At 36.0% G+C, this 25,146-nt stretch overlaps 1 protein-coding gene across 1 annotated transcript in view; it reads right to left on the bottom strand.

The window, feature by feature from the left end:
- Positions 1 to 568: 568 nt before the first annotated feature.
- Positions 569 to 25,146, bottom strand: part of NME5 (NME/NM23 family member 5) — a 32,935-nt gene continuing 8,357 nt past the window's right edge. Inside the window, exons 5-6 of the mRNA XM_008589980.1 lie at positions 8,526 to 8,644; positions 569 to 1,030 (exon numbers count right to left, since the gene is read on the bottom strand). Of these exons, the coding sequence (XP_008588202.1) occupies positions 947 to 1,030; positions 8,526 to 8,644 (203 nt within the window). The 3' untranslated portion in view covers positions 569 to 946. The remainder of the gene's footprint in view (positions 1,031 to 8,525; positions 8,645 to 25,146) is intronic.

Here is a 25,146-nt window from a genome sequence, read left to right as displayed (position 1 = left end):
GAGATAAAACAAGTTTAAGGGCCAGCCCGTGGCTCACTTGGGAGAGTGCGGTGCTGATAACACCAAGGCCACGGGTTCGGATCCTATATAGGGATGGCCAGTTGGCTCACTAGCTGAGCATGGTGTTGACAACACCAAGCCAAGGGTTGAGATCCCCTTACCGGTCATATTTTTAAAAAAAAAAAAAGTTTAAATGTTTACTCTTAACAAAAGTATTTTACAACTTATATTCTTTTTTTTTTTTAGTAAATTAAAATTTAAGAACAGAATTTTACATTTTTTTCAAACTAATATCTTATCACAAAAACAGAACTGGGGAAATATTAAACTAAGGACTATCTGGTAGGGTGACTAATCACTTCATTTTGCTGAGGACTGAGGGGCTCCCAGGATGCAGGGCTTTCAGTGATATAACCAGGAAAGTCCCAGTCAAATAAGGATGAGTTGTCACCCTACTCTTTGGCCACCCTTGGAGGGCACTTATTAATGTTGAAGAAATAGTTACGTAAGTGATTAGTTAAAATCACCCTTTGGTTCCGACCATTCTCCTTGTGCCAAATATTCATATACTTACCCCTTTTTAACTAGATTGTTTCAACTGTGCATTAATTATGCATCTAAATATAGGATATGTGCTTGGAAAAATGTATAACTAAACTTTCATGTCTTACTTCTTTAACTTAACAAAAATAATCCAGCAACATCTTACATTAGTCTTTTATTACTTGTTACATCATTGTTAACATCATACCCTAAGTCTATATTTTACCTTACATAATGTTACCTGCTTAACAGAACACAGTTATTCCTTTAACACTTATTTTTAAGAAATAATCTATTTCACATGTAGTTACTAAAGCCCTTAGAAATGATGTTTTCTAAAAAAGTAGAAGCACATCCTTTTATAATAAGATAGTTTGTGATTTGTTCTTTGGAAGACTTGACTTTAATAAGGTTCTTCTGAAATTGGATGGTGACAAAGTTTTGGTTTGTTGGGATTATTTTTCAGCAGCCAATCAGCTAGCCAAGTCTATGGAAAAAAGAAAAAAAAAAGCCCTTAAGTTAATAAACATTTAAATATTTCCTTTAAATAAGTACTATATCAATTGGAAACTTAATTTTCTTTTCTTTCTTTTTTTTTTTTTTTAAAAGATGACCGGTAAGGGGATCTCAACCCTTGGCTTTGTGTTGTCAGGACCACGCTCAACCAGTGAGCTAACCGGCCATCCCTATATAGGATCCAAACCCGTGGCCTTGGTGTTATCAGCACCGCACTCTGCCGAGTGAGCCACGGGCCGGCCCGGAAACTTAATTTTCAAAATCACTTTAAAAATAAGAAAATGACCATTAAAAATTGAAACACTATGATTTAAATTATACAAGATTGTCAAGTATGAATTCAAATTCTAAAGAAAGAAGTAAAACTATCTCCATTACTAGATGGCATGATCCTATATAAAAAAAACCTCAAAGAATTCACAAGAAAGTTACTAGAGCTAATAAACTAATTCAGAAAAGTTGTAGGTTACAAGATCAACACACAAAAATCAGTTGTGTTTCTATACATCAGCAATGACAGTCTAAAAAAGAAATTAAGAAATCACTTCCATTTACAATACCATCACAAACAAACAAAAAAACACCTAGGACTAAATTTAACCAAGGAAGTGAAAGACATATTGCTGAAAACTATAAAACATTGCTAAGAGAAACTGTAAAAGACCTAAATAAATAGAAAGACATTCTGTGTTCAAGGATAGAAAGACTTAATACTTTCAAGATGTCAATATTACCCAAAGCAATCTACAGATTCAACACAGTCCCTATCAAATTTCCAACAGCTGACCTGGCTGGTTAGCTTACTCAGGAGAGCATGGTGCTGATAACACCAAGGTCAAGGGTTTGGATCCCCTTACCAACCAGCTGCCATAAAAAAAAAAAAAAATTTTTTTCCGACAGCCTTTTCTGCAGAAATGGAAAAGCCAATCTTCAAATTCATATGGAATTGGAAGAAATTCTAAATAGCCAAAACAATCATGAAAAAGAACAATTCTGGAGGACTTGTGCTTCTGGATTTCAAAACCTTCACAAAGCTACAGTAATCAACACAGTGTGGTACTGGCATAAGGATAGACATGCAGACCAATGAAACAGATCCAAGAGTCCAGAAATAAACCCATGCATCTATGACCAATTTATTTTTGACAATGATACCAAGTCCATTTACAGAGAAAGAATAGTCTCTTCAACAATGGTACTGGGACAAATGGATTTCCACATGCAAAAGAATGAAGTTGGACCCCTACCTCATACCACATAAAAACTTAACTGAAAATGGATAAATGACCTAAATATAAGAACTAAAATCATAAAAACCTTTTTTTAAAAAAAAGCATAGGGGTAAATATTCATGACCTTGGGTTTGGCAATGGATTCTTAGATATGACACCAAAAGCACAACGAACAAAAGAAAAAAGAGATAAATTCAATTTCATCAAAACTAAAAACTTTCATACATCAAAGAACATTACCAAGAAAGTGAGGCCCCCATACTGGTCAGCTGTCAAAGCAAACAAACAAACAAAAAAAAAGAAAGTAAAGCCTACAGAATAGGAGAAAATATTTGCAAATCATATATTTGATAAAGGGCTTAATGTTTAGAAATACAAAGAACTATGACTCAACAAAAAGACAACCCAATTTTAAAATGGTCAAAAGATTTGAATTTATTTATTTATTTATTTATTTATCAACAAAAAGACAACCCAATTTTAAAATGGTCAAAAGATTTGAATTTATTTATTTATTTATTTATTTATTTTTTTTTTTTAAAGATGACCAGTAAGGGGATCTTAACTCTTAACTTGGTGGTGTCAGCACCACACTCTCTGAAGTGAGCTAACCAGCCATCCCTATATAGGGATCTGAACCCTTTGGCTTTGGTATTATCAGCACCACACTCTCCCAAGTGAGCCACAGGATGGCCCAAAAGATTTAAATTTAAAGAAATATTTATCCAAAGAAAATATATAAATGGCCAATAAGATCATGAAAAGATGTTCAACATTATTAGTCATTAAGGAAATGCAAATCAAAACCATACTGAGATACCACTTCACATCTACTAGGATGACTATTAAAAAAGAAAAACAGTGCTGGCTGGTTAGCTCAGTAGGTTAGAGCACTGTGCTGATAACAACGAGGTCAAGGAATCCTTGTGCTGGCCAGTCACCAAAACTAACAAACAAATAAACAAACAAACAAACAAAACAGAAAAGAACAAGTGTTGGCCAGGAAATGGAGAAACTGGAACTCTCATATGTTGCTGGTGGGAATGTAAAATGATGCAGCCACTGTGGAAAACAGTTTGGTGCTTCCTCAAAAAGCTAAACAGAACTACTATATGACACAGCAAATCCACTCTTCAGTATATATCTAACAGAATTGAAAATAGGAACTCAAACACAATTGTACACAAATGTTCATTGCAACACATGCACAATAGCCAAAAGTAGCAGCAATCCAAGTGTCCATAAACAAATGAATGGATACACAAAAAGTCATATATACATACAATGAAATATTATTCAGTGATAAAAAGGAATAAAATTCTGATACATGCTACAACATGGATGAACCTTAAAAACATCATGCTAGGTGAAACAAGCCAGATACAAAAGAATAAATGTTGTATGATTCCACTTATATGAAATATCTAGAATAGGCAAATTCATGGAGACAGAAAGTAGTAGAGGTTACCAAGAGTTGAGGGAAGGAGGGGAATGGAGAGCTACTGTTTAATGATTACAGAGTTTCATTTTCTTTTTTTTTTTTTGTGTGTGTGTGTCTTTTTCCATGTCCGGCAACGGATCGCAACCCTCAGTGTTGCCCCTGTACCGGACCGAGGACCGGCAACGGGATTGCAACCCTCGGTGTTGCTCCCGCGCCTCGCTCAGCCAGTGAGCGGGAACCGGTCTGTATGTGGGATCCGAACCCTCGGGCGGGAGCGCCGCTGCGCTTCCCAAGCGGCGCACTTATCCAGTGCGCCACCGGGCCAGCCCATGATTACAGAGTTTCTGCTGGGCAATAAAAAAATTATGGAAATAGGTAATGGTGTTGGTTGTACAATATTGTGAATATAATTAATGCCAATAAATTGTATACTTAAAAAATGGTTCAAATGGCAACTTTTATTTATGTATATTTTACCACAGTAAAAACAAACAAACAAAAGATTGTCAGGTATATACAGAAGTATTGAAAATAATGCTAAAAGCAGTTATTTATTTATTTATTTAAAAAAATTTTTTTTTAAAAGATGACCGGTAAGGGGATCTTAACCCTTGACTTGGTGTTGTCAGCACCACGCTCACCCAGTGAGCAAACCGGCCATCCCTATATGGGATCCGAACCCATGCCTTGGTATTATCAGCACCGCACTCTCCCAAGTGAGCCACGGGCCAGCCTGCAGTTATTTATTTATGATACCATTGTTAGAACATACAAATTCATGTAACAGAATACATTCCCAGATAGAGAATTTAATATGTGATAAATCAGGCTTTATAAATCAACATACAAGGATAACTGGTCAGAAAAAAAAATCAGTTTAGATCTTCATCGTGTTACATACAAAAAGAAATTCCAGATGAAGGTGAAAGTTAAATATAAAGATTCTAGAGGAAAACAAAAGTAAATATTTAGCAAAACACTGGATGGAATAAAACTTTCTATACTTAGATGGTAAAGCAAAATTCACAATAAGGGGGAAAAAATCAAGGTTTCACTTATTAAATACTTTTTTTTTTTTGTCCTTTTTGAGACCGGCCACATCACGCTCAGCCAGTGAGTGCTGTGAACGCACCAGTCATCCCTATACAGGATCCGAACCCGCGGCGGGAGTGCTGCCGCACTCCCAGCGCCGCACTCTCCCAAGTGCACCACGGGCTCGGCCCTTAAATACTTTTTAAAAGGCAAATTTGAAGGTTAATAAAAAGGGAAATATTTTACAACAACATGTCCAAAGGTTGATATAACTAATATATAAGGAATTCTTACAAAACCCCAACAGATAAGTGGACAAAAGACCAACATATAAATCACAAAGGAGGAAATCCAACTTGCAAATGTTTAATTCACCAGTGAATACATACACAGAAGTTAAAACAATCAATTCTTTTGCCTATTTTGACCATTATCAAATTAGCCCCACCCTAGTGTTTTGAACCCCCAACTAAAACTAATGTAGACGGGATGAAAAGGGAATTATATATTACTAATCATAGTGTAAACTGGCATGGCCCTTTAAGAAAGCAATATGACAGTATATATTGTGGCCCAAAAATATTCACATTAGAAACAAAAATGTAAAAAATGTCAAGAAAATTCTGAAAAAAAAAAGAGTAGTTGCAAAGTTTAGAACTACCTGGTTTTAAAATATATTATAAAGCCTTAGTAATTAAAACAGTGTGGTACTTGCAAATGAACAGACATATAATGAAAACAGAAAAAAATACAGAAATAAAGTCACACGTATGCAGGAACTTAGCACATGTTAACAGTGGAATCTTTAATCTGTGAGGAAAGTATGGATTGTTCAATACATGGTGTTGGTCAATTGGGTAACCAAGTAGAAAATAAAATAAAATGTGGCTTCCTACCTTACTCCCTATGGCAGAATAAATTCCAGATAATCAAAGATAAATATGTAAAAAAATGAAAACATAAAAAATACTAGAAGGCAACATGGGAGAATGTTTTTTACAATCTTAGAGCAGAAAAACATCTTTAAATATGACCAGAAACCCAAAAGCCACAAATTCAGCAACGTTAAAATTAAGCAAAAGCCAAATGATAAATGAGAAAATCTACTAAACCACAGAAGGTTAATTTCCTAAACATATAGAGAGCACACACAATAAGAAAAAGACATAAAACCCAGAAGAAAAATTGACAAACAGCATGAGTAGGAAGTTCACAGAAAAAGAAAAGCAAATGGCTTTAAGTAGCATATTTAAAAAGACATTCATTAAACTCATAATGAAAGAAAAACAAATTAAACTAGGAGACACCATTTTTCACCTATCAGATTGGCAGAAAACACAAAGCTTAAAAACACATCGGGTACTCTTGCTTTTGATTGGAGTATAAAATGGTACAACCACTACAAAAAGTAATTTGGCAATATTTACTCAAACTAAAAATACGCACATTAAAAACATCAAAATAACATTCTTTTTCACTCAGCATTTCTATTTCTAGGAATTTATTCAATAGGTGTACAGTGTGCTGACATATGAATGAAAATATTCACTGTGGCATTTTGTAATAACAAGAGTAGAAACAAACTAAACAATCATCTGTATGGGACTAATTAATAAATTGTATAACATACATATAACAGAACACTATGAGTTGTTTTTTCAAAGTGAAGAAATTTTGTTTGTGGTGTTTTTTAATAATTTATAACACTAGAGTATATTAAGAGGATAAGGTAAAAAGTATCAAATACTATACTTAGTAGCTAGCATTTGTATGTGTATGTGTTAAGAACACATCAACATATATGCTTATACATGTATAGTTTTCTCTGAAAGCATATATTTGAGGCCAGAAACAGTGACTGACTCCAAAGAGTGCAACTGGGTGGCTGAGGAACAGGAATGGGAAGGAGAGTTTTCACTATACATCTTTTTATAACTTTTGAATTTTAAACCATATTCAAATATTGTTTATTAAAAAAACTAATTAATAAAAAAATAAGTTCTTTAAGGACCAAAAAATTTTAATTTCTTATGTTTTGAATCATAATTCCACTTACTGATCTCTTTTCAAAGGAAATACTCTCAAATGTGTGAAAATCTCATACACTCAAAGATGTTTATTGTTACAGTATTTATAATAGCAAACAACTCAAAGAGCAAAAGAAGAATGGTAAAAGTAATTTTAAAAAATGTAACTATTAAAATATTCTCTATAAAATACATATTAAACATGGCAATATTTATGAAACATATGTTTGGGCTGGCTGGTTAGCTCAGTTGGTTAGAGCATAGTGCTGATAACACCAAGGTCCAGGGTTCAACTCCTGTACCAGTCAGCTGCCAAGATAAAAAAAAGAAATATGTTATATAAATATGTCACATAAAAAAAATGTCATATAAAAGTTAAAATCTTAGCAAAATAAAATGGCTGGAAAGAAAATAACAATAACATCAGCTAATATTTGAGCAGTTATTATACAAGAGACACTTTGACTAAAAATTTTACATTCATTTATACATTTAATTCTAACAATAACCCTACTAGACAGGTAGGTACTAACATATACACATTTTACTGATGCCAGTGGAGAGACTCAGAGAGAGGTTAAGTGTCTGGAGTCAGAGTTGAAACCAGGCAAGATGACTTCAGAGACCACGTTTAGGAAATGGAACCAGGGGTATCTTTTTCTTCTTTTTTCTACATTTTGTAGTAGTTGCAGGTTTCTTATTCAATAAACATATATTACTTTCATAATGAAAAAAAAGTTTTAAAAGAAACAACCTGCCTATATTATTTTATTGTTTGGTGAAAATGTCGAAGTTAGTAGGAGAGATTAAATCTTTCACCTTCCAAAGGGATTCCTTTTGAGAACAGTAACAGAGGCTAGAGATTCTAATTTTGGTAGGGCTGGTATTGAGATAAACTTCCCTAATTATCTTTGAGAGTCTTCAGATGGGTAGCAATGCCTGTGGAGGGGGACCCAGGATGATATTTTGGCCCTGGACAACCATCCTAGTTCCTCCTACCCAACCATTCCTTCACCTAACTGAGCAATGTTGAGGCATCAAAGAAAAAAAATTAGACATCATGAGATACAAAAATGTTGAACAAATTCAAGCATATCTCTAATTTTATCACTTATGATTATTTAAATTATACACAAAAGCAATGTTCAGCAATTGAAGGATGTAATCAATAAAAATGTATTTCAGGGCCAGCCCGTGGCTCACTCAGGAGAGTGTGGTGCTGACAACACCAAGTCAAGGGTTAAGATCCCCTTACCAGTCATCTTTAGAAAAAAAAAAAAGTATTTAGAAGCAATGTTTTTTAAGAATGAAAACAGCAAGAAAATAAATAATCAATAGTTGTACATAAAGTATCTAAAATGTATATAAAAGTTTCTAAAAATGCTTATTTTAAAAAGGCTCATAATACTTTCACTGTTTCAAAGAATACAATGTTTTTTTTATTTTCCTTTTTGTCTTTTTTCGTGTCCGGCAACGGATCGCAACCCTCAGTGTCGCGCCCGTACCAGACCGGGACCGGCAACGGGATCGCAAACCTCGGTGTTGCTCCCACACCTCGCTCAGCCAGTGAGCGGGAACCGGTCTGTATGTGGGATCCGAACCCTTGGCGGGAGCGCCACCGCGCTCCCAAGCGGCACACTGTAGCAGTGCGCCACCGGGCCAGCCCAGAATACAATGTTTTAAACGTGAAAACTATAGACAATATTCTTTAGCGTGAATAAAAAGATTTCTTACAAAAGGATCTGCTGGCTTTTGTTTACAAAGCTCTGTGAGTCCTTTAAGCAGAGTTGGTGTTACATATAAATTTAAATAGTCCTTAGCTGCTTGTCCAATTGGAATGGGCTCAACAATCACTGCAAACACAAATATATTCTCATTAAAACAAACATAAATGATGAAATATTATATAGTTATTAAAAAGGATGCCTTCAAATATCTTTTAATACCATGAGAAATACAAAGTTTTTTTTTTTAAAAGGAAACAAAACTAGGTACATTGAATAACAGTTTGCTTAAAAATACATAAGCACACATGAGAAATCATAAGCCTACATAAGACTGGCAAGAAACTTATGAAGTTTAAAGCAGAAGCTGAAGATCACTACTAGACCAACCTTACAAGAAATGCTTAAGAGAGTGCTAGAATTGGAAATGAAAAGACAATAATTATTACCATGAAAACTTTAAAAAGAACTAAATTCACCAGATATGGTAAATTCATAATTCAAATTCAGAATTCCCCAGTGAAGTAACAGTGCTATAGAAATCCTTCAACCCCATAGCATAAAGGTTTAAAGTCGGTCAAGAGTTTGGATCCCCCCCCTGGCCGGCGGCAAAAAAAAAAAAAAAAAAAAAAAAGTAAAAACTGCTAACTAAGGAATATATAATAGACACAAACATAAATTAAGGCAACAAAAATATAAATTGGGGCCGGCCCGGTGGCACACTGGAGAGTGCACTGCTTGGGAGCGCGGTGGCACTCCCGCCAAGGGTTCGGATCCCATGTGGAGACCAGTTCCCGCTCACTGGCTGAGCGTGGTGCAGGTGCGATCCCGTTACTGGTCAGTAAAAAAGACAAAAAAGGAAAAAAATATATCTGAGCGTGGTGCAGGTGCGATCCCGTTACTGGTCAGTAAAAAAGACAAAAAAGGAAAAAAAAAAAAAAGTGCGATCCCGTTACTGGTCAGTAAAAAAGACAAAAAAGGAAAAAAATATATATATATATATATAAATTGGTGGTGGGGGGGGAGTCTAGAATTTTTGTATGTGACCAAAGCTAAGTTGCTATTATAGTAGTCTATTATAACTACAAGACTCTCTGTGTTAGCCCCAAGGTAATCACAAAAAGGAGAAATTACAGAAGATACACAAAGGAGAAAGAACGCAAAGCTTAGTACCACAGGAAACCACCAATGCATGGAGGTAACTAATAAGAGAAAAAGAAAGAAATTAAGGATCTACAAAACAACCAGAAAATGATTAACAAAACAGCAGGAATAAGTTCTCACAGATCAATAGTAACCTTGAATGTAAATAGATTAAACTCTCCAATTTAAAAACATAGAGTGGATGAATGGATTAAAAAAAAAAAAAGACCCAATAATACACTGCCTATAAGAGACTCACCTAACTATGAAAGATAAACATACATTGAAAGTAAAGGGCTGGAAAAAGATATTCCATACAAATGCAAACCAAAGCGAGTGGGAGTAGCCATACTTATATCAGATAAAATAGATTTTAAATCAAAAACTATGAAAAGAGACAAAGAAGGTCATTATATAACTATAAAGGGATTAATTGTTAATATATATGTACTCAGCACCAGAGCACCCAGATCTATAAAGCAAACATTATTGACCTAAGGGGAGAGATTGGCTGCAATTCAATAATAGTAGGAGATTTTATTTTATTTTTTATCTTTTAATCTATTTTTTGTTGAGGCACAACTGATTGTACGTATTTGTGGGGTACAAGGTGACTATCAATAGTTGTGTACAATATGTGATGGTCAAATCAGGATAGTTACCTTATTCATCATTGCAATATCTAATCGTTCTTTGTGTCTGTTAACCAATATCTCATTAACTTCCCATTAACCCTCCCTCTTTCTCTCCTCCTCCCCCTCTACAATGCATGTAACCACAGTTCTGTTCTCTCCCTCTAAAAGTTCAATGTATTATTGTGGTTGATATTTCTTTCTTTTTCTCTTTCTTTATTGTTCGTTTGTTGGTTTATTAATTCAACTCTCACTTAAGAGTGAGGACATGCAGTATTTCTCTTTCTGCACCTGGGTTGTATCACTTAACATAATTTTCTCTAGGCTCATCCATTTTGCTACAAATGGCAGAATTTCTTTCTTTTTTTATGGCTTAGTATTTCCATTATGTATATATAACACATTTTTCTTATCTAGTCATACATCGATGGACATTTAGGCTTGTTCCATAGCCTGGCTATTGTATCACTTGAATAGCAGGAGACTTTAATACCCCACTTTCAACAATGGACAGATCATCTAGAGAGAAAATAAACAAAGCAACATCTGACTTACACTGGACCATAGACCAAATGGACCTCATAGACATTTACAGAACATTCCATCCAAGAGCTGCAGAATACACATTTTTCTCAGCTGCACATGGAACAGTCTCTAAGGTAGATCATGCATTAGACCACAAACCAAGTCTATATAAATTTTAAAAGATAGAGATCATATCAAGTATCTTTTCTGACCACAATGGTATAAAACTAGAAATCGAAGTTTTCTCCAATTTCTAAAAAATCTTCAGAGACTGTACAAATACATGGAAACTAAACAACATGCTCCTAAACAACCAATGGGTTAATGAAGAAATTAAAAATGAAATTGAAAAATTCCTTGAGGCAAATGAGAATGGAGACACATCACACCAAAACTTATGGGATACAGCAAAAGCAGTTCTAAGAGGAAAGTTTATAGTAATAAATGCTGACATCAAAAAAGAAGAAAGATTTCTAATAAATGACCTACCACTGCACCTAAAGGAACTAGAAAAACAACAACTAAACTCAAAATTGGCAGACATTATAAGGCTGTGCTCTAACAAAAGGAAAGAAATAATAAAACTCAGAGCAGAAACAAATGAATAGAAACTAAAAAAAAAAAAAAAGATCAACAAAATGAAGAGTTCATTTTCTGAAAAGATAAAATTGACAAACCTTTAGCCAGACTAACGAAGAGAAAGAGAAGATTCAAGTAAATAAAATCATAAATGAAAAAGGAGATATTATAACTGATGCCACAGAAATACAAAGGATCCTAAGAGTCTATTTGAACAACTACATGCCAAAAAATTTAATAACATAGAATGGATAAATTCCTGGGCAAATACAATCTACCAAGATTAAATCCTGAAGAAATTTAAAATCTGAACAGACCAGGCCAGCCTGTGGCTCACTTGGGAGAGTGTGGTGCTGATAACACCAAGGCCATGGGTTCGGATACCATATAGGGATGGCCAGTTAGCTCACTGGTTGAACATGGTGCTGACAACACCAAGCCAAGGGTTAAGATCCTCTTACCAGTCATCTTTAAAAAAAAAAAATCTGAACAGACCAATAACAAGCAAGGAAATTAAATCAGTAAAATAAAATCTTCCATCAAAGAAAAGTCCAGGACCTGATGGCTTCAAAGCTGAATTCTACCAAACATTTATAGAAGAACTAATACCAGTTCTCTTCAGATTATTCCAGAATATTGAGGAGAAGGGAGTACTTCCCAACTCATTTTATGAGGCCAACATTACTCTGTTTCTAAAACAGGACAAAGACACAACAAAAAAAGAAAATTATAGGCAAGTATCCCTGATGGACATAGATGTAAAAATTCTTAACAAGATATTAGCAAACCAAATGCTATAGCAAATTAAGGAGATCATTGACTATGACCAAGTGGGATTTATCCCAGGGATGCAAGGATGGTTTAACATATATGAATCAATAAATGTGATTCACCACATTAACAGAAATAAAGACAAAAACAATATGATTTTTTCAATTGACGCAGAAAAAGCATTTGACAAAATCCAACATTCCTTCATGATAAAAACTCTTAAACTAGGTATAGAATTTCGTACCTCAACACAATAAAGGTCGTATATGATGAACCCACAGCTGATGTCATATTGAACGGGGAAAAGCTGAAAGCTTTTCAGGAACAAGACATCCACTTTCACCACTTCTATTCAACATAGTGCTGGGAGTCCCAGCCAGAGCAATTACACAAGAGAAAGAAATAAAAGACATCTAAATTGGAAAGGAGGAAATCAAAAATGCCCCTGTTTGCAGACAGCATGATCTTATATATAGAAAATTCTAAAAACTCTACCAAAAACCCGTTAGAATAAACAAATTCAGTGAAACTGCAGGATACAAAATAAACATACGAAAGTCAATAACCTTTCTAAATACAAATAGCAAACTATCTGAAAAAGAAATCAAAAAGATAACTCCTTTTATGGTAACTACAAAAAAATTAAATATCTAGGAATAAACTTAACCAAGGAGGTGAATGACCTCTACAATGAAGAAACTTTAAAGAAAGAAATTGAAATAGACATAAATAAATGGAAAGATATTCTATGTTCATGGATTGGAAGAATTAATATGGTTAAAATTGCTATTCTACCCAAAGTGATCTACAGATTTAATGCAATCCCTATCAAAATACCAATGACCTTCACTGAAATAGAAAAAACATTTCATATGGAACCAAAAAAGACCAAAAATAGTCAAAGAAATCCTGAAAAAAGTGACCAAAGCTGGAGGAATCACAGTACCTGATATCAAATTAAACTACAAAGCGTTAGTAGCCAAAACTGCATGGTACTGACATAAAAACAAACATAGACCAATGGAACAGAATAGAGAGCCCAGAAATAAATTTACGAACCTACAGCCACCTGAACTTTAACAAAGGTGTCAATAATACATATTGGAGAAAAGATAATCTCTTCAGAAAATGGTGGTGTGAAAACTGGATATCCACATGCAAATGGATGAGACTAGAGCCCTACCTCTCACCATATACAAAAATCAACTCACAATGGATTAAAGATTTAAATGTAAAATCTGAAACTGTGAAACTACTAGAAGAAACCATAGGGGAAATGATCCACAACATGGGGCTGGGCAAGGATTTTTTAAATAACTCCAAAAGCACAAGCAATAAAAGCAAAAATAGACAAGTAGGATTATATCAAACTAAAACACTTTGCACATCAAAGGAAACTGTTAAGAGAGTGAAGAGACAACCTACAGAATGAGAGAAAATATTTGCAAACTATCCATCTGACAAGAGATAAATATAAAAAATATGCAAAGAACTTAAATAACTCAATAGCAAAAAAACAAATAACCCAACTGGGAAATGGGCAAAGGATCTTAATAGACACTTCTCAAAAGAAGATACACAAATGTACAACATTCATATGAAAAAAGCCTCAACATCACTAATCATTAGTGAAATGAAAATCAAAACAATGAGATACCACCTCACCCCAGTTAGAAAGGCCATTATCAAAAAGACAAAAGAAGACAAGCAATGGTGAGGACATGGAGAAAAGGGAATATCTGCACACTATTGGTGGGAGTGTAAACTAGTACAGCCATTATGAAAACAGTACGGAGGTTCCTCAAAAAGTTAAAAATAGAACTACCATTTGATCCAGCAATACCACTACTGGGTATATACCCAAAGGAATGAGGTCAGCATGTTGAAGAGATATCTGCACTCACATATTTATTGCAGCACAATTTGCAATAGCCAAGATATGGAATCAACCTAAGTGTCCAATGACAGATGGATTTTTTAAAATGTGGTTGTATTAGTCCTTTTTTGTGTTGCTATAACAGAAAACCTGAGACTGGATAATCTATAAAGAAAAGAAGTTTATTTAGCTTATAATTCTGGGACAGCTGCATCTGGCATGAGACTCAGGCTGCTCCTATGCATGGTGGAAAGCAGCAGAACAGCAGATGAGTAGAAGCAGATCACACAGAGAGAGGACGTAACAGAGAGAGCAGAGGTGCCTGAGTCCTTTTAAACAACCAGCTCTTGCAGGAACTAACAGAGTGAGAACTCACTCATGACCGCCCACTGCCCACCCTCAGGGAGAGCATTAATCCACTCACGAGAGATCTGCACCCATGACCCAAACAACTCCCCACACTGTCACACTGGCAATCAGATTTCCACATGAGTTGTGAGGGAACAACACATCCAAACTCTATCAGTGTTATATATACACAATGGAATACTATTCAGTCATAAAAAGAATGGAATCCTGTCATTTGCAGCAACATGGATGGAATTGAAGGACACTGTGTTAAGTGAAGTAAGCCAGGCAGAGAAAGACAAATACCACATAACCCCATTCATACATGGAATCTAAGGGGAAAAAGTTGATATTATAGAATCAGAGAATAGAGCAGTGCTTACCAGAGATTGCAGAAGGTAAGAGGGAAAGAAGGTAAAACAGGGGAGGCTGGCCAACCAGTACAAATCTACAATTATGTAGATGGAATAAGTCCTGATGTTTGATTGCACAGTAGAGTGATTAGGGCTAACAGTTTTGTATATTACATAATAGCTAGAGGAGAGGGTTTTGAATGTTTATAATACAAACAAAAAAATGATAAATGCATGAAGTGATTGATATATTAAATATCTTGACCTAATTATTATATAACCTATGTATATATATCAATACATTAGATTTTACCCCATAAATATGTACAATTACAATGTGTAAGTTAAAATAAAAAAAATTTTTTAATAACTTATGAAACAACACAATGAAATAAGAAAAAGTAGGGCCGGCCCGTGGCTCACTCGGTAGAGTGCGGTGCTGATAACACCAAGGCCGCGGGTTCGGATCCCATATAGGGATGGCCGGTTTGCTCACTGGCTGAGCGTGGTGCTGACAACACCAAGCCAAGGGTTGTGATCCCCTTACCGGTCATCCTTTAAAGAAAAAAAAAAAAAAAAAAAAGAAATAAGAAAAAGTATACAGGATTTAAAAGAAGAAATGTACAAAGAAATCAATGCCCTGAAAAAGAATGTAGCAGAGCTTGTGGAGCTGAAGGATTCATTCAGCGAAATAAAAAACATAACAGAGAGAGGCTAGAACAAACAGAAGAGAGAATTTCTGACCTTGAAGACAGGCTATTTGAATTAACACAGGTGGACCAGAAAAAAGAATTTAAAAAATAGAAGAAAATGTAAGAGAGATGACAGACAACCTTAAGCACTCAAATATCTGAATCATGGGTATTCCAGAAAGGGAGGAAAAAGGAAATGGCGTTGAAAACATATTCAATGAAATAATAGTAGAAAACTTCCCAGGTATAGGGAAAGTCATAGGTGTTCAGATTCAGGAGGCCCAAAGATGTCCAAACATATTCAACCCAAAAAGGTTCTCTCCAAGACATGCTATATTTAAACTGGCAAATCTCAAAGACAAAGAGAGAATCTCAAAAGCTGCAAGAGAGAAGCAGAAAGTCACCTATAAGGGAGCCCAAATCAGACTAACCTCAAACTTTTCACCAGAAACCCTGAAAGCCAAAAAAGAATTGGATGAAATATTCAACATACTAAAGAACAAAAATTACCAGCCAAGAATACTTTACCCAGCAAGGCCACCCTTCTGAAATGAAGAACAAATAGTATATTTCTCAGACAAATAAAAACTGCCAGAGTTCACTACCACACAACCAGCCTTACAAGAAATTCTCAAGGGAGTACTGGGTTTGATACCAGAAAAACAACCATCACTGCCATGAATACTCAAGAAGGAACAAAAACTACCAGTAAAACAAAAATGCTAACAATAAAGAGAAAAAATAGTTTATATACCACCCCAAGAAACCAACAAATACAAAAGACAAACAGAAAATCAGAAAGAAAGGAACAAAAGATACTTAAGACATCTAAACAAAAATCAGGAGTAAAAATAGGAGTAAATCAACACCTTTGAATAATAATTCTAAATGTAAAAGGATTAAATTCCCCCTCAAAAGACAGACTGACTGATTAGATTAAAAAGATGGAACCAGGCAGGCCTGTGGCTCACTAGGTAGAGTGCAGTGCTGATAACACCAAGGCCACGGGTTTGGATCCTATATAGGGATGGCCGGTTTGCTCACTGGCTGAGCGTGGTGCTGACAACACCAAGCCAAGGCTTGAGATCCCCTTACTGGTCATCTTTAAAAAAAAAAAAAAAAAAAAGGGCCGGCCCGATGGCGCACTTGGTAGAGTGCGGCGCTTGGGAGCACAGCGGCACTCCCACCGAGGGTTCGGATCCCATATAGAGACCGGTCCGCTCGCTGGTTGAGTGCAGTGCGGGCGCAACGCCGAGGATTGCGATCCCATTGCCGGTCACAAAAAAAGACAAAAAGGAAGAAAAAAAAAGATGGAACCAACAATATGCTGCCTTCAAGAGACTCACCCCACCTGTAAAGACACATACAGAGTAAGAGTGAAAGGATGGAAAAAGATATACCATATAAATAGAAATGAAAAATGAGCTGGAGCAGCTATTCTTATATCAGATAAAATAGACTTTAAACCAAAAACCATGAAAAGAAATAAAGAAGGCCACTGTATAATGATAAAAGGATCTATCCATCAAGAAGACATAATGCACCCAACGTCGGAGCAGGCAGATTTATATAGCAAACACTATTAGATCTAAATATATATGCACCCAACGTCGGAGCAGGCAGATTTATAAAGCAAACCCTATTAGATCTAAAGAATGAGATAGACACTAATACCATAATAGCAAGAGACCTGAACACCCCACTCTCAACATCGGACAGATCATCTGGGCAAAAAATCAATAGAGAAACACAAGATCTAAACAATACTCTAGACCAATTGGACTTGGCAGATATCTACAGAACAATTCATCCAACAACCTCAAAATATTCATTCTTCTCATCAGCACATGGATCATTCTCCAGGATAGACCACATGTTAGGTCACAAATCAAGTCTCAACAAATTCAAAAAAACTGGAATTATTCCATGTATTTTTTCAGATCACAAGGAATTAAAATTAGAAATCAATAACAAATGAAACTCTGGAAACTATACAAACACATGGAAATTAAACAACATTCTACCTAATGACATATGGGTCCAAGAAGAAATTACATAGGAAATCAAAAAATTACTTAAAACCAATGAAAATAATGACACATCATACCAAAACCTGTGGGATACTGCAAAAGCAGTACTAAGGGGGAAATTTATCACATTAAATGCTTACTTCAGAAGAATGAAAGATGTCAAATAAACAACCTAACACTTCACCTTAAAGAACTGGAAAAACAACAACAATCCAAACCCAAAGTTAGCAGACAGAAAGAAATCATTAAGATCAGAGCAGAACTTAATGAAATTGAAACCCAAAAAAATGATACAAAAGATCAATGAATCAACGCTCTGCTGTAGTGCGCCACTTGGGAAGCGCGGCGGCGCTCCCACCGAGGGTTCGGATACCACATACAGACCGGCCACTCACTGGCTGAGCGAGGTGCGGGCGCAACACCAAGGGTTGCAATCCCATTGCCGGTCCCGGTCTGGTACAGGCGCGACACTGAGGGTTGCGATCCGTTGCCAGTCATGAAAAAAAAAAAAAAGACAAAAAGGAAAAAAAAAAAAGAAATGAAAAAGGTGATATTACAACTGATACCTTAGAAATACAAGGAATCATTAGAGACTACTATAAACAACTATATGTCAACAAATTTGGAAATCTGAAGGAAATGGATAAATTTCTGGACACTTACAAACTACCAAAACTGAGCCAAGAAGATATAGAAAATCTGAACAGACCAATAACAATAAAAGAGATTGAAGCTGTTATCAGAAGGCTCCTGACAGGGAAAATCCCAGCACCAGATCGGTTCACTGCAGAGTTGTACCAGACATTCAAAGAGGAATTGATACCAATTCTCTACAAACTATTCCAAAAGACTGAAACATAGGCCATTCTCCCAAACTCATTCTACGAGGCAAAATCACCCTGATATCATAACCAGACAAAGATACATCAAAAATAGAAAACTACAGGCCAATATCCTTGATGAATATAGACACAAAAATCCTCAATAAAACACTAACAGAATTCACCAACACATACAAAAAATTATACACCATGATCAAGTGGTATTCATCCCAGGGATGCAAGGATGGTTAAACATATGCAAATCAATAAATGTGATACACCACATCAATAAAAGCAAAGACAAAAACTATATGATCATCTCTAAAGATGCTGAACAAGCATTTGACAAAATTCAACATTCATTCACGATAAAGACTCTTTACAAGTTAGGTATAAATGGAAAGTATCTCAACACAATTAAAGCCATATATGATAATCTCACTGCCAATATCATCCTGAATGGGAAAAAGCTTTCAGTTTTTCCCTTAAGAACAGGAACTAGACAACAATGCCCACTCTTACCACTCCTTTTCAACATAGTGTTGGAAGTACTAGCCAGAGCAGTTAGAGAAGAGAAGGAAATAAAGTGCATCCAGATTGGAAAAGGTGAAGTCAAACTGTCCCTGTTTGTGGATGACATGATCCTATATACTGAACAGCCTAAAGCTTCTACAAAAACAATCTTAGACTTGATAAATGATTTTAGCAAAGTTGCAGGATACAAAATCAACACACAAAAATCAATAGCATTTCTATACTCCCACAGTGAACATGCAGAGAAAGAAATCAAGAAAGCTAGCCCATTTACAGTAGCCACTAAAAAAATAAAATACTTAGGAATAAAGTGAACCAAGGATTTGAAATAAACCACTGTTGAGAGCAATTGAAGAGGACACAAGAAGACAGAAAGGTATCCCATGCTCTTGGATTAGAAGAATTAACATTGTGAAACTGTCCCTATTACCCAAAGTGATCTACAGATTCAATGCGATCCCCATCAAAATTCCAGTGAAATTCTTCCCAGAAATGGAAAAAACTATCCAGACATTTATATGGAATAACAAAAGACCATACATACCAAAGCAATTTTGAGCAAAAAAAAATAAAGCTGGAGGCATAACATTACCTGACTTTAAACTATACTACAAATCTGTAATAACCAAAACAGTATGGTACTGGCATAAAAATAGACACATGGATCAATGGAATAGAGAATCCAGAAGTCAACCCATACACCTACAACCATCTGATCTTTGACAAAGGTACCAAGTCTACACACTGGGGAAGAGACTGCCTCTTCAGCAAATGGTGCCAGGAAAACTGGATATTCATATGTAGGAGAACAAAACTAGACCTGTACCTCTCACCATATACCAAATCAACTCAAAAGGGATTAAAGAATTAAATATACATCCTGAAAGAATAAAACTCCTTAAAGAAAACATAGGGGAAACACTCCAGAAAGTAGGAGTGGGTACAGACTTCATGAATATGACCCCCAAAGCACAGGCAACCAAAGGAAAAATAAACAAATGGGATTATATCAAACTAAAAAGCTTCTGCACAGCAAAAGAAACAATCAACAGAGTAAAAAGACAACCAACAGAGTGGGAGAAAATATTTGCAAAATATACATCTGACAAAAGATTAATATCCAGAATATACAAGGAACTCAAACAACTTTACAGCAGAAAAACAAAAAACCCAATTAAAAAATGTGCAAAGGAACTGAATAGGCATTTCTCAAAGGAAGATATACAAATGGCCAAGAGACACATGAAAAAATGCTCAACATCACTCAGCATTCGGGAAATGCAAATCACATACCATTTTTTGTGTGTCGTGAGAAAACTTAAAATCTACTCAGCAAATTTTTTTTTTCCTTTTTGTCTTTTTTCATGACCGGCAACGGATCGCAACCCTCAGTGTCGCGCCCGTACCGGACCGGGACCAGCAACGGGATCGCAACCCACGGTGTTGCTCCCACACCTTGTTCAGCCAGTGAGCGGCCAGTCTGTATATGGGATCCGAACCCTCGGCGGGAGCGCCGCCGCGCTTCCCAAGCGGCGCACTGTAGCAGTGCGCCACTGGGCCGGCCCCTACTCAGCAATTTTTGACAACACTGTTATTAACTACAGTCACCATGTTGTACATTAGATCTCTTGAATTTATTCCTCCTATCTAACTGAAATTTTATATACCATTTTCTGAAGAGATTGTCTTTTCTCCAATATGTATTATTGACACCTTTGTTAAAGTTCAGTTGGCTGTAGGTTCATAAATTTATTTCTCTATTATAGCACCCTTCATAGCATTAATCACTATAATTTTGTTTTATTTTGGTTATTTATAAACTAGTATAACTATCATCTGTCTCTTCTAAGTTCTGTGAAGGTTTCAATCATGCTGTTACCTGTACCCAGGCCCTTTGTGGTATTTTAAAAACAAAAATATGATTATGTCACTCCCATTCTTAAAATGCTTCATTGGCTCCTCATTGCACTTATAGTCACGTCATGGCCCACAAGAATATATACCATGCATCCATCCTCTACTTACCTCTCCAACATCATCTCATGTTTCTGTTCACCCTGATTTTCTTTCATTTTCTAGATTGTTCCAAGTTCTTTCCTACACCTGACATGAGATCATGCTGTTTCTTCTACTAGAATGTTTTTCCTTCTACTCTGCTTAGACACTACTTATCTCTTGGATCTCACTTCCTCAGAAAGGCCTTTCTTATTATAGACTCTCATGATACAGCACTTACCAGTTAATAAGCAAGAAATTATTTGGGTAATTATTAATGGCTATCTTTTGAACACTAGACTGTAATTTCCTTGGAGGCAGGGACCTCATCTATTTTCTATAACTTTATTTTTTTATTTTACTGAGGTATAATTAACGTCATAAAATTTATTCACTTAGTTTTAGTAAACTTAGAGTTTTGTAATCACCACCACAATCCAGTTGCCATCATCCCAAAAAGTTCCCTTGTGCCCATTTTCAATTCCCACTCCCATGCCTAGTCCTAGACCACTGATCTTGTTTCCAAAAATTTGCCTTTTCTGTACATTTTATATAAATGTATCATATAATGTGTAGTCTTTTTTGCCTGGTTTCATTCACTGAGCATAATGGATTCAGTTTCACTTATGTTGTTAGCATATATCAGTAGTTTGTTCCTTTTTATTATTGAGTAGTATTCCATTGTATGGTTATATCAAATTTTGTATGTCTATTCACTAGCTGATGAACATTTGGATTGTTTCCAGTTTGGGGCTACATTGACTAATGTTGCTATGAACATTCACATATGTTTTCATTTCTCTTGGGTAGATAGATTCCTAGGAGTGAAATTGTTAGCAGAGTTAAATGGTAAGTTTAACTTTTTAAGAATTTACCAAACTGTTTTCCAACATAGCTACACCATTTTATGATAATGTATTTCAGTTTCTCTATACCCTCATCGATTATGGCCATTCTATGTAGGTGTGTAGTAGAATTTCACTGTGGTTTTGTTTTGGTTTTTGGTGGCTGGCCAATAGGGGATCCCAACCCTTGAACTCAGGGTTACCACGCTCTAACCAACTGAGCCAACTGGCCAGCCTCACTGTGGTTTTAATTTGCATTTCCCTAATGACTAATTACATTGAGCATTTTTTCATGTACTTATTAGCCATTCGAATATAGTACAACTGGCTATTAAGTACATGAAATCTTTTCAAATCTTTTGTCCAATTTGTTGTTGTTCTCTGGGCAGCTGGCAGGTACAGAGATCAAACCCTCAACCTTGGTGTTATCAGCACCTTGCTCTAACCAGCAGAGCTAACTGGCCAGCCCCTTGTCTAATATTTAATTGGGATTTCTGTCTTATCACTGAGTTATAAGACTTCTGCGTATATTCTGGATACAAGGCCTTTATTTGATATATGATTTACCAATATTCTCTCCCAGTCTGTGGCTTATCTTTTCATATACTTGTCTTTTAAACACAAAAGCTTTTTTTTGTCTTTTGTCTTTTTTCCGTGTCCGGCAACGGATCGCAACCCTCAGTGTTGCCCCCGTACCGGACCGGGGACCGGCAACGGGATCGCAAGCCTCAGCGTTGCTCCCGCGCCTCGCTCAGCCAGTGAGCGGGAGCCGGTCTGTATGTGGGATCCGAACCCTCGGACGGGAGCGCCGCCGCGCTTCCCAAGCGGCGCACTATCCAGTGCGCCACCGGGCCGGCCCCTAAACACAAAAGCTTTTAATTTTGATGTAATCTAATTTATCAATATTGTCTTTTACAGATCATGCTTTTAATGTCACTTGTAAGAACTCTGTCCAGCCCAAGTCATGAAGATTTTCTTCTGTTTCCCACTAGATGTTTTTGGCTTTTACATTTAAGGCTATGATCCATTTGGAGTTAGTTTTTGTGTGTGTAAAACATATGTCTAAGTTCTTTTTTTTTTTTTGTCATGTGGATGCCCAATTGTCCCAGCACCATATATTGGAAAGACCATCCTTTTCACATCAAATTGTCTAAGTGTCTTTGTTGAAAATGAATAGACCATAAACATACGGATTTATTTCTAGATTTTTGATTTTGTTCCCTTGATCTATATAACTTCGTCAGTATCATACTATCTTAATTATTGGGGCTTTGTAGTGAGTTTAGCAATCAGGTGGAGGAAGTCCTTCAACTTTGTTCTTCTTCAAAATTGTTTTAGCTCTTCTAGATCCTTTGCAATTCTATATAAATTTTAGAATCACCTTCTCAATTTCTACATAAAAGTATGCATGGACTTTGAAAGAGACTGCATTAAATTTAGTTTCAAAAGAATTGCAATCTTGATAATATTGAGTCTTCCAATCCATAAACATGAAATGTCTATTTATTTAGATATTGTTTAATTTCTCTCAGCAATGTTTTGTGCTCTTCGGTGGAGAAAAATTGCCCTTCTTTTGTTAAATTTATTTCTAAATATTTTATTATTTTTGATGCTATTGTGAACAGAATTTTTATATTCTATTTTTTTTTTTTCCCTATAAGGGGATCGCAACCCTCTGCACGGTGTGGTCCGCACCATGCTCAGCCAGTGAGCACACCGGCCATCCCCATATAGGATCCGAACCTGTGGCCTCGGCGCCACCAGCGCCGCACTCTCCCAAGTGAGCCATGGGGCCGGCCCATGAACAGAATTTTTAAACAGCTTTACTTAGGTATAACCGATGTACAAAAAACTGTACATAATTAATGTATACAATTTTTTCTCAATATAGGCATACATTTTATTTATATGTTATATAAAGTTCATTATGCTAATCCATCAGGTACTAATCATTATTTTTATTTTATTTATATTTTAACTGACAAATACAAATTATATATATTTATCATGTACAACATGTTATTTTGAAATATGTATACATTGTGGAATGGTTAAATAAGCTAATTAACATACATTACCTCACATACCACTTTTTTTGGTGTGGTGAGAACACTTAAAATCTACTCAGCAATTTTTGACAACACTGTTATTAACTACAGTCACCATGTTGTACATTAGATCTCTTGAATTTATTCCTCCTATCTAACTGAAATGTTGTATCTATTAACCAAGTTCTCTCCCCACCTCCCCCACACCCCCCACCCCAAGCTCCTGGTAACCAACATTCTACTCTATACTTCTTATGAGTTCAACTTTTTCAGATTCCACATACAAGTGAGATCATGTGGTATTTGTCTTTCTGTGCCTGGCCTGTTTCACCTAAGATAATGTCCTCTAGGTTCTTCCATGTTGTTGCAAATGACAGGATTTCCTCCTTTTTAAAGGCAGATGTATACATATATCACATTTTCTTTATCCATTAATGTGCTGATGGAAACTTAGGTTGAGTCCATATCTTAGCAGGGGGAGTAGGAGTAGGAATTATAGATAACATGAGACTGACTACAATTACTAAAGTTGGGTGATAGGTTCATTTTGTGTCTGTTTGAGATCTTCCATAATAAATAATTCTTTTTTTTTTTTTTTTTTAAGATGACCGGTAAGGGGATCTCAACCCTTGGCTTGGTATTGTCAGCACCACGCTCAGCCAGTGAGCTAATCGGCCATCCCTATATAGGTCCCGAACCCATGGCCTTGGTGTTATCAGCACCGCACTCTACCGAGTGAGCCACAGGCCGGCCTCATAATAAATAATTCTAAAGAAAATACACATTAATGGAATGAATATATGACAAAAATAAATTTAATCAGTAAAACTCAAATATATAAGTAGGCAAATCCTTCTGTGCACAAATATCTACTTTAAAAAGTAATTCTTACTTGTTTAAGAATCAGGGACTTTTCAGATTGTACAGAAAGAAGGGCAGTAGGCCATTCCCTGGAAGAATGACAGAAGCAAAGGACTTGTTATTAAGCAGACTGAAGGGCCACTGGAGGAAGTTTGTCAACACATTGTCAGGTCAGCATTAGGCTGTTACCTGATCAAATGTTCAAAAAGTGAGACTAATTTATTTGGAATTCAGAAATTCCAGGTTGTGTGAAATTAGTTACTCAAAAAATGTGAATTCTCTTGGGGCCGGCCTGGTGGCGCACTGCTACAGTGCGCCGCTTGGGAAGCGCGGTGGCGCTCCCGCCGAGGGTTCGGATCCCACATACAGACCGGCCGCTCACTGGCTGAGCGAGGTGCGGGTGCAGCACCGAGGGTTGCGATCCCGTAGCCGGTCCCAGTCCGGTACGGGCGCGACAATGAGGGTTGCGATCTGTGGCCAGTCACGAAAAAAGACAAAAAGGAAAAAAAAAATGTGAATTCTCAAAAAACAAACAAACAAACAAACAAAAACCAGTTCAAAACTGCTCAATGCTTTGC

Source organism: Galeopterus variegatus, unplaced genomic scaffold (assembly GCF_000696425.1).
Source record: "Galeopterus variegatus unplaced genomic scaffold, G_variegatus-3.0.2 Scaffold5788, whole genome shotgun sequence".
Taxonomy (NCBI): Eukaryota; Metazoa; Chordata; class Mammalia; order Dermoptera; family Cynocephalidae; genus Galeopterus; species Galeopterus variegatus.
This window is presented reverse-complemented; position numbering and strand designations above follow the sequence as displayed.